Source organism: Rhinopithecus bieti, unplaced genomic scaffold (assembly GCF_001698545.2).
Source record: "Rhinopithecus bieti isolate Rb0 unplaced genomic scaffold, ASM169854v2 scaffold_1918, whole genome shotgun sequence".
In the NCBI taxonomy this organism is placed as follows: Eukaryota; Metazoa; Chordata; class Mammalia; order Primates; family Cercopithecidae; genus Rhinopithecus; species Rhinopithecus bieti.
This window is the reverse complement of record NW_016803680.1, coordinates 2,251,615-2,266,871: the sequence shown is the minus strand read 5'-3', so window position 1 is coordinate 2,266,871 and position 15,257 is coordinate 2,251,615. Positions and strand designations below refer to the sequence as shown.

Sequence of the window (15,257 nt, the reverse complement as noted above, 5' to 3'; positions counted from 1 at the left end):
TTTTCTCTCTCTTCCTTCTTTCCTTCCTTTTCTCTCTCTTCCTTCTTTCCTTCCTTTTCTCTCTCTTCCTTCTTTCCTTCCTTTTTCTTTTCTTTCTTTCATTCTGTTTGTCTTTCTCTCTCCTTTCTTTTCTTTCTTTCTTTCTCTTTTTCTCTCTCTTTCTGCCTGTGACTGCGATCCTTCCCTCATGTGTGTGTGAAGAGCCATGATTGATGATCTTTTCTCTTTCTTTTCTTTTTTCTTTCTTTCTTTTCTTTCTTTCTTTCCTTCTTTTTCTTTCTTCTTTCTCTTTTTCTCTTTCCTTTCTTTCTCTTTCTTCTTTCTTTCCTTCCTTCTTTCCTTCCTTCTTTCTCTCTCTCCCTCCCTCCCTCTCTCCTCCTCCCTTTCCTTCCCTTTCCTTCCTTCCCCTCCCTCCCTCCCTCTCTCCTCCCCTCCCCTTCCCTTCCCTGGGTCTCACTCTGTTACCCAGGTTACAGTGCAGTGGAACAATCATAGCTTACTGCAGCCTTAAACTCCTGGGCTCAAGCAATCCTCCTGCCTCAGCCTCCCAAGTAGCTGGGACTACAGGTGCACACAACCATGACCAGCTAATTTTTATCTTTTTTTTAGAGATAGGTTCTCATTGTGTTGCCCAGACTGGTCACAAACTCCTGGCTTCAAGCAGTCCTCCTGTCTCGGCCTCCCAAAGTGCTGGGATTACAGGCATGAGCCACTGTGACCGGCCAGTCTTTTCTCAAACAGTGGTTTGGTTCTTCAGTCCCTTTCATGTAGTATGTCACCTGCTTAGGAAAGAAGACCTACCAGCTTCTCATGATGACCACCAGGGAATCCAGGCCCTTGAGAGTGAAGATCTTCTTCAGAGCTTGTAGCAGGTTGCTGCCTCCATCAGGCTGCAGTGTCTTTACCCAGAGCTTAAGTTCCTGGAGGCTGGGGGGAGACAACAACGGCAACCTAATTGTAAGACTGTTGTATTTAATTTCATTTTAATTTCTTTTTAGAGATAAGGTCTGGCTATGTCACCCAGGCTGAAGTGCAGTGGTGCAATCATAACTCACTGTAACCTCAAACTCCTGGGCCCAAGCGATCCTCCTGCCTCAGCCTCCCAAGTAGCTGGGACTGCAGGTGTGTGGCATCCTGCCCGACTAATTTTTATATTTTATGTAGAGGGCTGGGCATAGTGGCTCATGCCTGTAATCTCAGCACTTTTGGGGGCCAAGGTGGGTGGATCACTTGAGGTCAGGAATTCAAGACCAGCCTGGCCAACATGGTGAATCCCATCTCTACTAAAAATACAAAAAAAATTAGCCAGCTGTGGTGGCACATGCCTGTAATCCCAGCTACTTGGGAGGATGAGCAGGAGAACTGCTTGAACTCCAGAGGCAGAAGGTTGCAGTGAACTGAGATTGTGCCACTCTCACTGCACTCCAGCATGGGCAACAGAGTGAGACTCTATCTCAAAAAAAAAAAAAAAAATATGTAGAGATGGGGGTCTCACTGTGTTGCCCAGGCTGGTCTTGAACTCTTGGCCTCAAGAGGTCCCCCTCCCTAGCTTCCCAAACAGCTGGGATTATAGGTGTGAGCCCCTACACCTGGCCTGTAGTATTAGGTACCAGGCCCAGGACAAATATTAGCTCATTTAAACCTAATGATAACTTGTTGAGGTGGTACCTTTATTCCCATTTTGTAGATGAGGAAACTGAGTTAGGACTTGCCAAAGGTGATAATGTAAGCAACTGTTAAAACTGAGATTTCAAACCAGGTCTGACTCTAAGATCTGAGCTTTTAGAAATTGTGCTATGTGAGGGTCTGGGGCTGAGTTCCTTCCTCCCCACACCCACTCTCTTGGGAGCCAGCCCTCAACAGGAGGCATGGAGTTAATTCCACAACCCTAATAAGGCTCTAAGAGAAAGCATTATGGCTGTGTGGCTTATGTCCCACGTGGGCTGGGGTACACACCACTGGTGAGAAGAAAAATAACTTAACTTGATTCTTTCTTGGCTAAAACTTTGCACAACACTAGTGAAAGAGGTCTGTTCTTTCTACTTCAAAAAATCAAAAATCTGAAAGAAAAAATCTCAGCGTGGTGCTAATAAGTTCATCTTTCATGATCATAACTGTCAAGTCTCCTTTTTGAACAGCAAGAACAAGTCCCAGGTCTAGCGCCTTCTCTAGCCAACAGATTTAAGCTGGAATTTAAAACCATTGTTTTTCTCTCATTGTATTTATTTATATGGCTGCTTTCTTTCTTTTTTTTTCTGAAAGCCATTAAAGAAAGATATATGGTTGCTTTCTAATTATAGAAATATAATTACATGATTATAGAAGTATAATCATGCAAGTGACATGAACTTCTCAGTTATGGTATTGATAGAAAGTTTCCTTTAGGCCAGGAGCAGTGACTCATGCCTGCAATCCCAGCACTCTGGGAGGCTGAGGAGGGAGGGACCACTTGAGGCCAGGAGTTCAAAACTAGTCTGATCAACATAGCCAGACCCCATCTTACAAAGAAGGAAAAATTTAAAAAATTAGTTGGGCACACCCTTGTTGTCCTAGCTACTGGGGAGGCTGAGGCTGGAGGATCATTTGAGCTCAGGAGATAAGACGGCAGTAAACTATGATTACTGCACTCCAGACGTGACAGAGCAAGACCTTGTCTCAAAACAAAACGAAAAAAAACGAAAAAAACAAGTTTCTTTCAATAAAAAATAAATAGAATTGAAGGAAAGAAAAATCAACAATAGTACACATGGTGGGCCGGGCACAGTGGCTCACGCCTGCAATCCCAGCACTTTGGGAGGCCAAGGAGGGCGGATCACTTGAGGTCAGAGTCTGAGACCAGCCTGGCCAACATGGTAAAACCTCGTCGCTACTAAAAATACAAAAAAAAAAAAAAAAAAAAAAAAAAAAAAAAAAAAAATTAGCAGGGCATGGTGGAGCACACCTGTAATCTCAGCTACTTGGGAGGCTGAGGCAGGATAGTTGCTTGAACCCAGGAAATGGATGTTGTGGTGAGCCAAGATCATACCACTGCATTCCAGCCTGGGTGACAGAGTAACACTCCATCTCAAAAATAAAATAAAATAAAATAAAATAAAATAAAATAAAATAAAATAAAATAAAATAAAATAAAACAAAACAAAACAATAGTACACATGGTAAAGATATGACATAGGGATATGACAAGAGAATTCTAAGAGTTCCTGAAGATGCAGAACTTTTGGCTGCCATCCGTAACAACCCAGGGGTCACTGCTCCACCTAAAGTGGAAATCAGAGTACAAAATGCTCTCGTTCATTGAGTACCTGGCACTAGCCTGGTACTTTGTTTTCATTTCATCTCCATAACAGTCCTGTGAAGAAGAGTGGGTAGGACTGGCCTTGTTTTGCAAATGAGAGAGTTAAGGGACTTTTCAAGAACACGCAGTGACTGTTGGGGTTGGGATTCAAAGCCAGAGGGCCAGAAGTGGGCAATTCTCTATCCCGAAGGGCTCTTCTTCACAATTAGTGTTGGCGAGGCGGCCTCCCTCTTAGAAATCTAAGCACATGCTTTTTTTTTAACTTTTTAATTTTTTTTGGAGACAGGGTCTCTCTCTGTCACCCAGGCTGGAGTACAGTGTCACAACCATAGCTCACTGCAGCCTCGACCTCCCTCCCAGTCTCAATCAAACCTCCCACCTCAGCCTCCCGAGTAGTTGGGACTATAGGCACATGCCATCACACCGGGCTAATTTTTAAATTTTTTGTAGAGATAGGGTCTCACTAGGTTGCTCAGACTGGTCTCAAACTCCTGAGCTCAAGCGATCCTCCCACCTTGGCCTCCCAAAGTGCTGGGATTATAGGCATGAGCAACTGGCCCTGGCCAAAGCATGTGTGTTTTCCTGGGATTTGGAATCCAATCCTGGCTCTGCCGCGTTGGGCATCTTCCCTAAGCTGAGTCTGCATTTCCTCATCTACAAAATGAGGATAATAATCCTATTCCATGGGGTTGCTATATATGCTAAATACAATCCTCTATGCAAAGTACCTAGTATGGCAACCAACACATGGTGGGTGACTGAGGACATTCCTTTCATGGAAAAGAAATTTCTATTCACTGGATAAATAGAAATTCTTACATACCTCCCTCCTATCCCTCAAAAAAACCCCAGGCTAGAAACCCCCAACTAAAGGACATCCATGCAGTAGAGTACTATGTAGCCATTAAAACAAATGAGGTAGATTTGTATGTATTGACAGAGAAAGAGATTCAAGACCAGCTAGAAAGCCAAAGCACAGAGCAGTGTTATATAGGTCCTGTTTATGTCAAAATAAGAAGGTAAACACACAGATGCATGTGTGTGCAAATATTATTTGTGGAAGTGATATAAGGAACTATTTTGGGCCAGGCACAGTGTCTCACATCTGTAGTCCCAGCACTTTGGGAGGCCAAGACTGGAAGAGCACTTGAGGCCAGGAGGTCAGGACCAGCCTGGACAATATAGCAAGATCCCATCTTTACAAAAATAAACCAAATGGCTGGGTGTGGTGGCTCATGCCTGTAATCCCAACATTTTGGGAGGTCAAGGTGACAGATCACTTGAGGTCAGGAGTTCGAGACCAGTGTGGCCAACATGATGAAACCCTGTCTCTACCAAAAAATGCAAAAGTTACCTGGGCATGGTAGCGCATGCCTGTAGTCCCAGCTACTTGGGGGGCTGAGGCACGAGAATCACTTGAACCTGTGGGGTGGAGGTTGCAGTGAGCCAAGATCACACCACTGTACTCCAGCCTAGGCAACAGAGACCCTGTCTAAATAAACACATAAAAATGTAGCAGGGTGTGGTGACACACGTCTGTAGTCCCAACCACTCAGGAGGCTGAGGTGAGAGGATTGCTTAAGCCCAGGAGGTCAAAGCTGCAATAAGCTATGATTGCGCCACTGCACTCCAGGTTGGGAGACACAATGAGATCCTGTCTTGAAAAAAAAAAAAATAGAGGGAGACTCATTTGCTATTATTTATCATCCTTTCATACTGTTGGAATTTTTTAAAAACATGCATGTGTTATTTTCACAATAATAAAACTATCTTTGCTAGTTTGCTGGATAAAAACGGTGTCTTGTGGTCACTTTATCTGTCCGTTTATGAACTGCTGCATGGCCATCTTTCCAAAAATTGTTTCTGCTTTTGTGAGTTGTCTCTTTGTACTCACTTATCTAGTAGTGTCCTGGGGTTTGCAGTTGAATTATTCAATAAAGACTCTGCTGGTTAGGGAGGAAAATGAAAAAGTAAATATCACCATCAGGCAGGAAAGCCACTCACACAGAGGCGCTGACTTCCATGGGGTCCGGCCAGAGGGACCTGGCGTTGGTGCCAAAGGACAGGACAAATAGCTTCTCCTTGTGGCTCAGCTGCTCATCGATGAGGCTCTGTTGGACGAAAGGACATCACTGGCTCCCATAGCCAGGGGAATGTGGAGCCTGGCTTTGCCTCTCTCGCCTTAGCTGGCCTCTCTGGGCTGGGTCTGAGCTGTGCTGAAATATGGCTGCTTGAGGCTGGACTTAGCAGCCAGCCCCAAGCCGACATTTGCTTCCCACCTGCCGGGCCTCCTGTGGGTGGGATGAGCATCTGGGCTGCCATCTCAGTGTGCTATGGTTGGCCCCTTGGCACTTACCTGTGGCACCCAGAGAGGGAGGACAGAGGACAGGGCAGTGGTTTCTCGCTAAGGCATGTGAGCTGGAGATGGAGCTGGTGAGTATCCATAACTTCTCCCTCTTCTTCCTGGCCAGCTAGAGATTCCACCTGTATGCCACCCCCATGAGCTCTGCCCTGGCTAACAGTAGACCACTCCACCTGAGGGATCTTTGGAAACTCTGTCCTGAGGACTTGTCATGAAGGGGGAGACTGCTCTGCAACCTGTCCCCTGACATCCACTGAGACCAGGAACAGGGAACAAGTCTGGAGGACAGCCCCACACTGAGGCTCATAAAGGCTCTGCAGGACCTGTACAAAATACAACGGGCTATTGCTGCCATGGTACCCATAAGAAAACAGCCTGTCCATACCACATCAGGGTGCAGAGGCTTTTCTCTAGGCCAGACTTCTCACTGTACACTTATGAGAAGACTTCTCACTGAGCACTTCACTTGCACAAGCTCCTTTTACCCTTATGGCAACCCTAGGTAGTCACTGTTATCATCCCCATTTTACAGAGGAGGTAAGTAAGACACAGAGAGATTAGTTAACACAGTCACATGGCCTGGAATTGGTGGAGGTGGCTGGGATTTGACTCCAGCCATCTGACTCTAGTTCTTAGCTTCTCTGCTATGGATGTGAGTTGGGGATGGAGCAATGGGCAACACCAGCCTGTTCACTGCTCTTAAGCTAGAGCTGGTGAGTATCCAATGGGAACCATAACTCCAAAGAAACCAGAATAGCTCCTCCATCCAGAAAAGGCCAGAAGCCCTGTGCTGTGCTATGCTATGCTATGCAGGAGTCTTCACATCCTCTTTTCAGGGAAACATGGGAGCTCTTGAGTCAAAGTCTAGTTGGCAGGTACTATGGTGGTGAGAATACTGGAAGTTCACACTACAACCGAAAATGACTCTGTGGTTGGGTTTTGTAGAATTCAACATAGTTCTCTAACCATAGGTGCTAATTAAGTGTGAACTGTTCTTTATAAGACACCCTATCTTGCATTTGCTATAAACAAGCTAGTCAGCAAGCTCAGGAAGGAAAGGCTGGGGGTGGTGGATGGTTCCAGGTGTTTCAGTGCACCAGACATACTTACCATGAGGTGCTTTTGGAACTCTTCTTTCTGAGGGCCACTGCTGATGGCTGACACATCTATGAGGATGCTGACTCTGGCCCCTTTGATGAGGCCAAATGCCTAAAACCAAAGAGGGCATTTGGAAACAGCCAGTACAAATCTGTGCGTCTCCTACACTGAGCTGCTCTGTGCAATGCAGTGATGCGAACACTTCCCTCACCCCTAACAAGCAGCAGCAGACAGAAACCCCATTTTATAAGGGAAAAGCAAAACCCAATATCATGACTTCAACTCTGGGCATGACTGCTCTTATTTTGTGGCAGCCTCTTCTTTATAAGTTTTTTCCCCTTATATTTATTGTCTAATCTTATGAAGTAATACATGGTCATTGTGGAAAATCTGGAGACTGTAGAAAAGCACCCTTTGTTTGAAGATATAAAATTTGATGGCTATTTATATTAGCTTATCTAATTTCTCTATATCCTTATTTATTTTTTGCCTACTCTACCGATCAAAGGCAGATGTGTTAGCTTCACCAGCTGCAATGGTATCTCTGTGAGTTTCTAATTATGTTTCTTGCTTCTTCTTTTTGAGATGGAGTCTTGCTATATTGTCGAGGTTGGTCTCGAACTCCTGGGCTCAAGCAACCATGTGCCACCACATCCAAGTTTCTAATTGTGTTTCTAAATGCTATTATTACTCTACAGTTATTACTCCTTGACTTATGATGGGACCACGTCCTGATAAACCCATCATAAGTGGAAAAATCATAAGTTGAACCATTCTAAGTCAAGGACTGTCTGTATTACTTGTCGATGCTGTTTGACTCTGCACATAAATGTTCATCTTGTTAAAGCTGCATTGTGGATTGGAACTTTCATTCATATGAAATTGATAGTTCTCTAGGGGCAGTAGGTTCCATTCGGTGTTTTTCCTTAAATCCTACTTTATTGGATATCTAATTTTCCTGTTGAATTCACTCTTCTGCTCTCAGAGAGTATTTTATATCTTCTCTTACACCTGCAGCACTCCCTTTCTGTACTCTCCCAGCAAGTGACTTTGCCTCCAATTTTGCTGAGAAAACAGAAACAAATTGGAGAGAATTAAAAAAAATCTTTCCATGCAGAGTCTACTGACCTACCAGCCCATAGCCCTACACGCTTCACCTTTTTCCAGTTAAAATGCATCTAAGGCCAACCAGCAACGGTCTAGGCTAACCTTTGACTTGCATCACTGGATCTTCTCTTGCTAAATAGGAACTCTGCTTCTGTGATCATCCCTTCTCCTGGATCATCCATTCCTATTGATTGTACAACTTCCATCATCATATGAACAGGTTATAATATCGCCCATCTTAAAAAAGATATAGACCTCTCAGGATGCCACCTCTCCCTCCTGCTGCTGTTTCATTTTTCGGCTCTCCATCTTAGCCACATGTCCTTACCTCCCGGGGACCCATTCAAGTTAGGTTCTCACCTTCCTATTCCTCTGAAACCACATGTGTCAAGGTGATCAATGACCTTTGTCTTGCCAAGGATTTAACCCTTGTCTTGCCAAGCCCAAGGGTTAAATCCAAATTCTCAACTTTCTCGAACTCTGAGTAGCATATAGCACAGTTTGACTGTGTCAAGAATTTAACAAGTTAAAACACTTTGTACGTGTGTCTTCCAGGACACCACATTTTCCCACTTTCCCCTCTATTCACTGCCCAGATTTTCTTAATTTCCTTTCCTAGAGAGTCCCTCCTCCTTGTTCCAAAGTCACAATACTGGCGTGCCCTAGGAACTTGCTTCTGAGGGTGTGGGTCATGGGCCGACAGCATCACCATCCCCCAACTTGTTAGAAATGCAGAGTCTCAGGTCCCACTCCAGGCTTACCCAATTAGAGTCTTTATTTTAACAAGGGCTTCCAGGTGCACAGTGGCACAATCATAGCTCACTGCAGCCTGGAACTCCTGGGCTCAAGTGATCCTCCTGCCTCAATCTCCTAAGTAGCTGGGACTATAGGTGTGTGCCACCACACCTGGCTATTTGTTTTTTTAATTTTTTTTTAGAGATAGGGTCTTACTGCATTGCCCAGGCTGGTCTTGAACTCCCAGTCTCAAGTGACCCTCCAGCCTCGGCCTCCCAAAGTGCTGAGATTGCAGCCATGAGCCATCACGCCTGGCCACTCTCTTCTTTATCTAGCCCAGGGTGTGACAGCTTTGGCACTACTGACATTTGGCACTATTGACATTTGGGCTGGATAATTATCTTTTGTAGGGAGCTGTCCTGTGCATTACAGGATGGTGAGCAGCATCCCTGGCTGCTGATAAACTAGATGTAGGTAACAACCCCTCTCCTCCAGCCATGACAATCAAAAATGTCTCCAGACATTGCCAAATGTTCCTGTGGGGCAAAGTCTCCCCTGGTGGAGAACCACTGTTCTTTGATCACCTCCTAAGTGATCTGAGTGTCATGCCTTTGAATACCATCCAAACGCTAATAATTATCTGAGGTCCATCTTCAGATTTCTCTTGGAACTTCAGACCTGTGCACCCAACATCCTGCTCCGCTTCTCTGTCTGGAAGTCTACTAAGTCCTCCAGGCTTCACATGTCCAAAACAAGACCTCTTGGTTTTCCTTCTCAAGTCTGTTTCTCCCTCAGCCTTCCCCATATCAGTAAATGCCATTCAACACTGGCCCAGGTGCTCTGGCCCTAAACCTATCTAATCCATCGGCAAGTTCTGCTGGTCCTACCTTCCAATTGTGCGTTGAATCTACCATATCTCATTCTGTCGACCCTAGAGCTTGAGTCTAAGCCCCCATCATTCGCAGCCAGCGCAGTTGTCCTGTTTCCACTTTTACCCCCTGTATAGTCAAGTTATGCAGCAGCCAGTGTGATTCTTTTGAAACTTGTCAGATCAGGTCACTCCCCGGCTTTATTAAAGCCTTCATCTTTGGAATCAGGCCCTCCCGGACTTCAACCTGCTCATCTAACCTTGTCTCCTTTCTCCACATAGCTCACTCTGTGCTTGCTGCACTGGCCCATGTGCTGCTTCTGGAACATACCAAGCTCGTTCCTGCCTCAAGACTTTTGGACTTGCTGTTTCCTCTGCTTGGAACATTCTCCCCAAAATATTGGCAGGGCTCACCTCCGCACTTTCTTTAGGTGCCTTTTCAAATGTCTCCTCTTCAGAGTGAGTATCCTCAACCATTCCATTTATTTATTTTTTATTTTATTTTTGAGAGGGAGTCTCACTCTGTCTCTCAGGCTGGAGTGCAGTGGCATGATCTCAGCTCACTGCAACCTCTGCCTCCTGGGTTCAAGCAATTCTCCTGCTTTAGCCTCCCGAGTAGCTGGGATTACAGGTGCCCACCACCACGCCTGGCTAATTTTTGTGGTTTTAGTAGAGACGGGGTTTCAGCATTTTGGCCAGGCTGGTCTCAAACTACTGACCTCAAGTGATCCGCCTGCCTTGGCCTCCCGAAGTGCTGGGATTACAAGTGTGCACCACCATGTCTGGCCTAAACCATTCCATTTAAATAGTCCTTCTCTTCCACTCTTGGTTCCCTTACTCAGCTTTGTTTCTTTTTACAGCACGTAAGCTCCACGAAGACAGGACCTTAGTATTAGTCATGGTTTTTTCCCCCCAGTGAACCATTCCTTTAGCAACTACTGGTCATGTTGGTAGTCTCAATCCTAGAATAGTGTCTGTTATACAATGACTCAATATGTGTTTGTTGAATTCATGACCCAAATATGGCACAAGGCTTTCTAGGGTATTGCCAGTCTGGAGGCAAGAAGTTGAAATCTAGAGCCAATTCTATTTCTTTTAAATTAAAAACAAGCTGCCATGAGGACTTTACAGCTTTTGGAATTGAAAACATTCATTCCCTAAACCTAGCCATTGAAGTTCTAGACATTTATTCCATAGAAATAACTGGACAAGTATGTAAGAGGCAATTGGAGCCGGGTAATACCAGATATTCTCATTTTTCAAGAGAAGTCTGATAACAGACATGAAAGTGAAATATCAGGATTTTAAAAATCTTGGCAACTAATTTGAAAAATATTTAAAACTAGGGAGCCCAGAACAGCATGGCTGTGGGCCAGATTTGGCCTGCATGCCACTAGTTTATAACTTCTCCTTATCCTCTGCAGACACAGATCCAGAGAAGTGAGGCCACTTTCTAGGGCCTTAGTGAGAGAGCAGAGCAGGAATGGTGACCAGCGATTATCTGGCCATCACTCAGGCTGCCTGCCTCAACACCCAGGGAGCCGGTGAGCTGATTCACAGGTGATCACTTCCCTGGGCTCTTCCATGGTTTCTCTGTAGCTCTGTCAGAAAGGGGTGGCAGGAAGAAGGGGCTATCGATCCCCGCCATCTTTGACAAAGGTGCCAGGATGGGGTGATGGGGGTGGGTCAGTAAGAGCAGCATGTGCTACATGGATGCCTATGGGGTATGGGAGGATTTCATTCCTCTGGGTCTCTCTGCCTGTTACTATGGGCAACCAGAGGGGTCCAGCTATAGCCGCAGACAAGCATCTGCTGACTCAACTTGTCCAAGCGAGTGAAGGAGGTTCTGGATCTGAGATGTAGACCACACCCTGGAATTGGCAGGACAGGCAGGCTTAGCACTATGTTGTTACCCACTGGTCTTGGGTAGAGGTGGGGACTGGGAGTAGGGAGCATGACTTTCAGCATCTGCTTTTCCCAGGGTTTAAAGCAAGAGTTGAAGATTGTGCCTAAGGGTGGAAGCAAACGGGAAGCCAGAAAAGTGCCAGTTGATGGCAATTAAGCTAAAACAAATAAGAAAGCAAATCAAAGGTTAATTTGCCCATGATCACTCTTTTACTGTTGGGTTCTGAGAAAAACATTTAATTAAAAAAAAATTTTTTTTTCAAAGACAGATCTTGCTCTGTCACCAGGCTGGAGTGCAGTGGCACAATCATAGCTCACTGCAGCCTTGAGCCTCCTGGGCTCAAGAAATCCTCCTGCCTCAGCCTCTCAAGTAGCTGGGACTACAGTGGTGCACCACTACGCCTAGCCCTTAATCAAACTTTTGTGGGGTTTTTTTGTTTGTTTTTGAGACAGAGTCTCACTGTGTCGCCCAGGCTAGAGTGCAATGGCGTGATCTCGGCTCACTGCAACCTCCACCTCCTGAGTTCAAGCAATTTTCCTGCCTCAGCCTCCCGCGTAGCTGGGATTACAGGCATGCACAACCACACCCAGCTACTTTTTTATATTTTTAGTAGAGACAAGGTTTCACCATGTTGGCCAGGCTGGTCTTGAACTCCCGACCTCAGGTGATCCACCTACCTAGGCCTCCCAGTGACCTGGGATTACAGGCATAAGCCACCACACCCAGCCCTTAATCAAACTTTTAAGAAAAGTGATATCCAGATGATCAGCCTTAGTCTTCTAAATCTCATTGTGGGTCTGAAGTTAAATGCCTAGGGCACATCTGCATTCTCACCTGCCCAGTACCCGTTCCCCCTTCTGGTAACAGTGCTCTGGCCTTCCACATGCAACCATCTGTCTCCCTTTCTCAGTCCATGAGGGCTGGGGGGGCTAACCCCCAGTCTCTTTCCCCTTCCCCCATGTCTTTTTTTTTTTTTGCCCTAGAAGTGAACACTAGTTCCAGGCCTAGTTAGATAGTATATTTCATCTCCTTGGCTATGTTGATTGGTGTAAATTGGTCAATGGGAGTCAATCCCAGGATTTGGAAATTGTGTAGGGAACAGGAAGTGAGGTTCCTTTCTACTGGAGCTGCTGATCACCACCTTCCTATGCCTGAAGAGAGATGTCCCAAGAATAAAACCAACTCAGAGGAAAGCAGAGCCCACAGGCATAGAGGTGACATCATCTGAGCACCTGGATCCAGCTGTGGCTTGGGTTTTCATTTACGTAGGTTAGTAAATGCCTTTTTTAGCTTAAGCCAATTTACACTGGAGGTCTATCATTTGCAACTGACAGGGTTCTAACAAATACAGATGGAATGAGTGAAAGGGGGCAAAGAATTAAACCTATGCCCGTTACCTTCTTGCTGTTTTCTGTGAGCCACTGAATTCTCTCTTGATAGACTTCAATAGTGCTGTCAAGACATCAGAAAGACTCATCACCCAAGGTCAATGTCCTTACTGAGCAACAACAGCCACTTACATACACAAAAGGCAGGTATGAATAATTTTTTTTTTTTTTAACGTGCATAGGGTCTTGGAAGAAGGTGGTGAACATTTTAAGTGCACTGTAGTGCACGCCTGTAGTCCTGGCTACTCAGGAGGCTGACTTGATCACTTGAGGCCAGGAGTTCAAGACCAGCTTGAGCAACCTAGTGAAACCCTGCCTCTACAAAAAATACAAAAATTTGCTGGATATGGTGGTGCATGCCTGTAGTCCCAGCTACTCAGGAGGCTGAGGTGGGAGGATCACTTGAGCCCAGGAGTTCAAGGCTGCATGGAGTTATGATTGTTCCACTGTACTCAAGCCTGGGCAAAATCAAGCAAAGACAAAACTGAAGATACTTGGTTTGCTAGGGCACTAGGTATAAGGGGATTGCAAAAGGGATCAAGTATATAGGTGCCGCTCTACTGGTGACACAGTGCACAGGATAAATGACAATGGTTTGGTGGATCAAGCGGTAGAATTAGGCCCTCCCGGACTTCAACCTGCTCGTCTAACCTCGTCTCCTTTCTCCACATAGCTTACTCTGTGTTCATTCTGCCCGCTGTAGGCAGGTCTGTGGAGGATGGAGGAGGGTGTTCTTATGAGAAAGTTGGAAGACCACCCTTGCACTTGCTCAAATCTGTGTCTTCTCAGAAGAAATTGTTCCTAGTCTCCTGGAAACTGATCATAAAGGCACAACAGAGGCAGTTAAGCAATCATTTCCACTGGATTGATTAACAAAAAACCTAGTTTCTGAAAAGTAGTCCAGGAGGGCCTGATTCCACCGCTTGATCCACCAAACCATTGTCATTTATCCTGTGCACTGTGTCACCAGTAGAGCGGCACCTATACACTCGTAGCTGGGGGACCTTCTGGAAGCTGCCTTATTGCATGCCTGGCTGGAGACTAGCATATATCATGTGCACAAGGTAAGGACTCAGTCACTTGAATTTAATTGACTTGTCCTCACTGGGGGCAGGTGAGATTTGGGGGCCTAGAGAGGGACAAAAGAGGTCTTTGGAAATGAGATCATGGGGTAGTGGGTGGTAGATAGAGTCATAAGGGACACATGAGTTATGAATAGAGCTAAGAGGATGAGCTTTATTTTTATCTTCTTCTTATTTTTATTTGAGACAGGGTCTCATTCTGTTGCCCAGGCTGGAGTGCAGTGGTACGATCATGGCTCACTGCAGCTTCAACCTCCCTTGGCTCAGGTGATCCTCTCACCTCAGCCTTTAAGTAGCTGGAACTATAGCTGCACACCACCACAACTGGCTAATTTTTATATTTTCTGTAGAGTTGGAGTTTCATCATTTTTCCCAGGCTGGTCTCGAACTCCTGAACTCAAGCGATCCTCCCGCCTCGACCTTCCAAAGTGTTGCGATTACAGGCGTGAGCCACTGTGACCAGCTGAAGATGAACTTTATAATAAAACATGTTTGTGTTCAAGATCCAGCTTTGCCATCTACTAGCTGTGTGACCTTGGACAGGTGTGGTAACCTTTCTGAGCCCCAGTTTCACCATCTCCAACATGAAGATAACAACAGGATTTGTTACCTTCAATTTGCTAAAAGTCAATTTACTGAAAGCCAATCCTCTGAAAATCAATTTGCCAAATGACCAATTAGCTAAATAGACTTGAACATTCCTTAAAATGCTGGATTCACAATTAAAACTGATAAACCAAAATATTACAGAATTCTTTAAAACCTGTTTCAGCTTCCAACCTAATAAAAGTTACTATAAATTCTACAGTTCAATGGTTTTGAGAAATTTGAGCAATTGATCATTCCATGAATGGCCATTCAGCAATCAACTTTTGGTTAACTGGCTTGAGAGTGATGGTTTTATAAGGGGAAACCCCTTTCTCTTGATTCTCATTCTCTCTTTGCTGGCTGTCTTGTAAGATGTCCCTTTGCTCTTCCTTCATCTTCTGCCATGAGTGTGAGGCCTCCCCAGTCATGTGGAACTGTGGGTCCATTAAACCTCTTTCTTCTGTAAATTGCCCAGTCTCGGGTACGTCTTTATCAGCAGCATGAAAATGGACTAATACACATGTGCTATCAAAACCTGGTTTAGGAGTGGGGATGCATGCACGTTTTTGCCATATATTTGCAAAGGTATGAACGCAATCAATTTGACATTGAAAGTCATTACTCTTAACCATTAAACACCAGATGAAGCTGTGTCATCCAAGGGACTATGGATTTCATTTTATATTTTTTTAGAGATAGGGTCTTATTCTGTTGCCCAGGCTGGAGTGCAGTGTTGTGATCATAGCTCACTGCAGCCTCGAACTTCTGGGCTCAAGTGATCCTCCCACCTTGGTCTCTCAAAGCGCTAGGATTATAGGCATGGCCCAC

The 15,257-nt window shown here is 45.2% G+C and overlaps 1 protein-coding gene across 5 annotated transcripts in view; it reads right to left on the bottom strand.

The window, feature by feature from the left end:
• VWA3A (von Willebrand factor A domain containing 3A) overlaps positions 1 to 15,257 on the bottom strand; it is an 83,029-nt gene that overhangs the window by 42,284 nt on the left and 25,488 nt on the right. For 4 of the 5 annotated variants that reach the window (XM_017850267.1, XM_017850273.1, XM_017850281.1 and 1 more), the window contains 4 exons: positions 12,769 to 12,823; positions 6,768 to 6,866; positions 5,300 to 5,406; positions 802 to 927 (listed from right to left, as the gene is read on the bottom strand). In XM_017850267.1, the coding sequence (XP_017705756.1) occupies positions 802 to 927; positions 5,300 to 5,406; positions 6,768 to 6,866; positions 12,769 to 12,823 (387 nt within the window). The remainder of the gene's footprint in view (positions 1 to 801; positions 928 to 5,299; positions 5,407 to 6,767; positions 6,867 to 12,768; positions 12,824 to 15,257) is intronic. The other variant, XM_017850290.1, reaches the window with a different exon arrangement.